The sequence below is a fragment of the Nematolebias whitei genome, chromosome 6 (assembly GCF_014905685.2).
Source record: "Nematolebias whitei isolate Nwh7 chromosome 6, NemWhi1, whole genome shotgun sequence".
Classification (NCBI taxonomy): Eukaryota; Metazoa; Chordata; class Actinopteri; order Cyprinodontiformes; family Rivulidae; genus Nematolebias; species Nematolebias whitei.
Window position 1 is genome coordinate 42,358,674 of NC_056503.1, and position 2,128 is coordinate 42,360,801.

Here is a 2,128-nt window from a genome sequence, read left to right on the forward strand (position 1 = left end):
TCCTTTCCTTTCATTTTATTTATTTTCCCTTCCCTTTCCTTCCTTTCATTTCCTATCATTTCCTTCCCTTCCTTGCCCCTTATTTCCTTTCCTTTCCTGTCCTTTCCCTCCTTTCCTTTTATTCCCTTTCCATTGCCTTCCCTTCCCTTTCTTTCCTTTTATTTCCTTTCCCTTCCCTTCTTCTCCTTTCCTTTCTTTCCCTTCATTTTGTTTCTTTTCCTTTTATTTCCTTTTCTTTCTTTCTTTTCCTTTCATTGCCTTCCTTTGCCTTCCCTTCCCCTTCTTTCCTTTTATTTCCTTTCCTTTCTTTCCCTTCATTTCCTTTCTTTTCCTTTTATTTACTTTCTTTCCCTTCCTTTTCTTTCTATTCCTTTCCTTTCCTGTCATTTCATTCCTTTCCCTTTCCCTCCTTTATTTTCCTTTCATTCCCTTCCTTTCCCTTTACTTCCTTTATTTTCCTTTCATTCCCTTTCTTCCCTTCCTTTCCTTTCATTTTATTTCCCTTCCCTTCCTTTTCCTTTCTTTAATTTATTTTCCTTCTCTTCCCTCCATTCCCCTTCCATTAATACGCTTTGTTTTTTCCTGTAGTCTCTGCAGGAGGAAGTGCCTGTACCGGGGACAGATATGAAACTCAGCTATCTAAGCAGCAGGACTCCAGGTTATAAGTCAATACTGAGGGTGACCCTCACCCACTCCACAATTCCTTTCAACTTGATGAAGGTTCACCTCTTGGTGGCTGTAGAGGGCAGACTGTTCAGAAAGTGGTTTCCCGCAGCCCCCAACCTCTCCTATGACTTTGTGTGGGATAAGACTGATGTCTACAGCCAGAAGGTGTCTGGACTTTCTGAAGCATTTGGTATGCAACGAGTTTGGTATTTTTTTGCATATGGTGCATATTTTTTTAAGCAGAGAATATGTTACTAAGTACTAGTTTTGTTTGTTTTTTTCCTGTAGTTTCTGTGGGTTTTGAGTATGAATCATGTCCAGACCTTATTCTGTGGGAGAAGAGGACGGCTGTTCTACAAGGCTACGAAATCACCGCCTCCAAACTGGGAGGGTGGACGATAGACAAGCACCACGCTTTAAATATCCAGAGTGGTGAGTCAACTCATTGTTCTTTCAGTAGATTTTTATTCAGCAACTTTTTTTAAATTATTTTTATTAAAATTATTATTATTCAAATGATATTTTACTAAGAAATACCCAAAATTCTTGCTATATTAGCCTGCATTATCTCATACCCTCTATGAGTCATGCATGTCGCTAATGAGTCAAAATAGTTTAAAGCCTTTTCCTGCCAAATTTTGTTTAAATAATTCTAAAAAAACAGTGTAGATAAGTGCCACCCTGTGCATTTGGTAATGGGTTTAATGCAACAAAACGTGTCCTCCCTGCCTCTTCCATATGACTTCACTTATCTCACATATTACTTTATGTGCCTTTAGGAGGAAGGGGGTTAATTTTCTTATTGCTGACAAATTACTCAATTACTCACACACAGCGGTAGGAATAACTTTGGGTAGCAGCTGTCACCAGCGAGGTTTCAGTCTGTTTTGTGTCTGGAGAGTTTCATCTGAAGAGATGAGACGTACTTGGAAAATTGTTCAGAAAGGTGGCGCTTTGATCTTTGAGGCAGCGAGCCTGCTCAATCTGAACGTGATGTCCAGAGGATGGAGTGAGCTGCCTCCTGCCTCTTCAACAGCACTGCCAGTTCTTCTAACCCCCCCTCCTGACACACAGCACCATTTGGCACCTTCATGTCTTGTCCATGCCCAGCATTTTTAGGATCATTCCTAATTTAATTGCTGTCAGACTGCTGCTCCCAGCAGCAGCAGTCCCTAAGATTAAATCACATCCCAGGAAAGGGATGCTTGGCTGATCATTTCTGATAGCCCACATGTTTTTCTGCTCTAAGAAGTCAGGTCAGTGAGTACCATAAGAAGCAGAAAAACTACCACAGACATCCAGATGCTGAATTTCAAATATGATTACACTGATTGACCAGCAGTAGCATCTTTACATTTACATATTTAATCATTTTCCAAGAGTTAATTGGCAGCACTAATGTAAACATCAAAGGGGAATGTGTGTGTGTGTGTGTGTGTGTGTGTGTGGGGGGGGGGGGGGG

At 40.7% G+C, this 2,128-nt stretch overlaps 1 protein-coding gene across 1 annotated transcript in view; it reads left to right on the top strand.

Annotated features, from left to right (window-relative positions):
- The window catches only part of tenm4 (teneurin transmembrane protein 4), a 209,579-nt gene that overhangs the window by 162,256 nt on the left and 45,195 nt on the right, over window positions 1-2,128 (top strand). Inside the window, exons 20-21 of the mRNA XM_037677631.1 lie at window positions 589-856; window positions 955-1,098. Of these exons, the coding sequence (XP_037533559.1) occupies window positions 589-856; window positions 955-1,098 (412 nt within the window). The remainder of the gene's footprint in view (window positions 1-588; window positions 857-954; window positions 1,099-2,128) is intronic.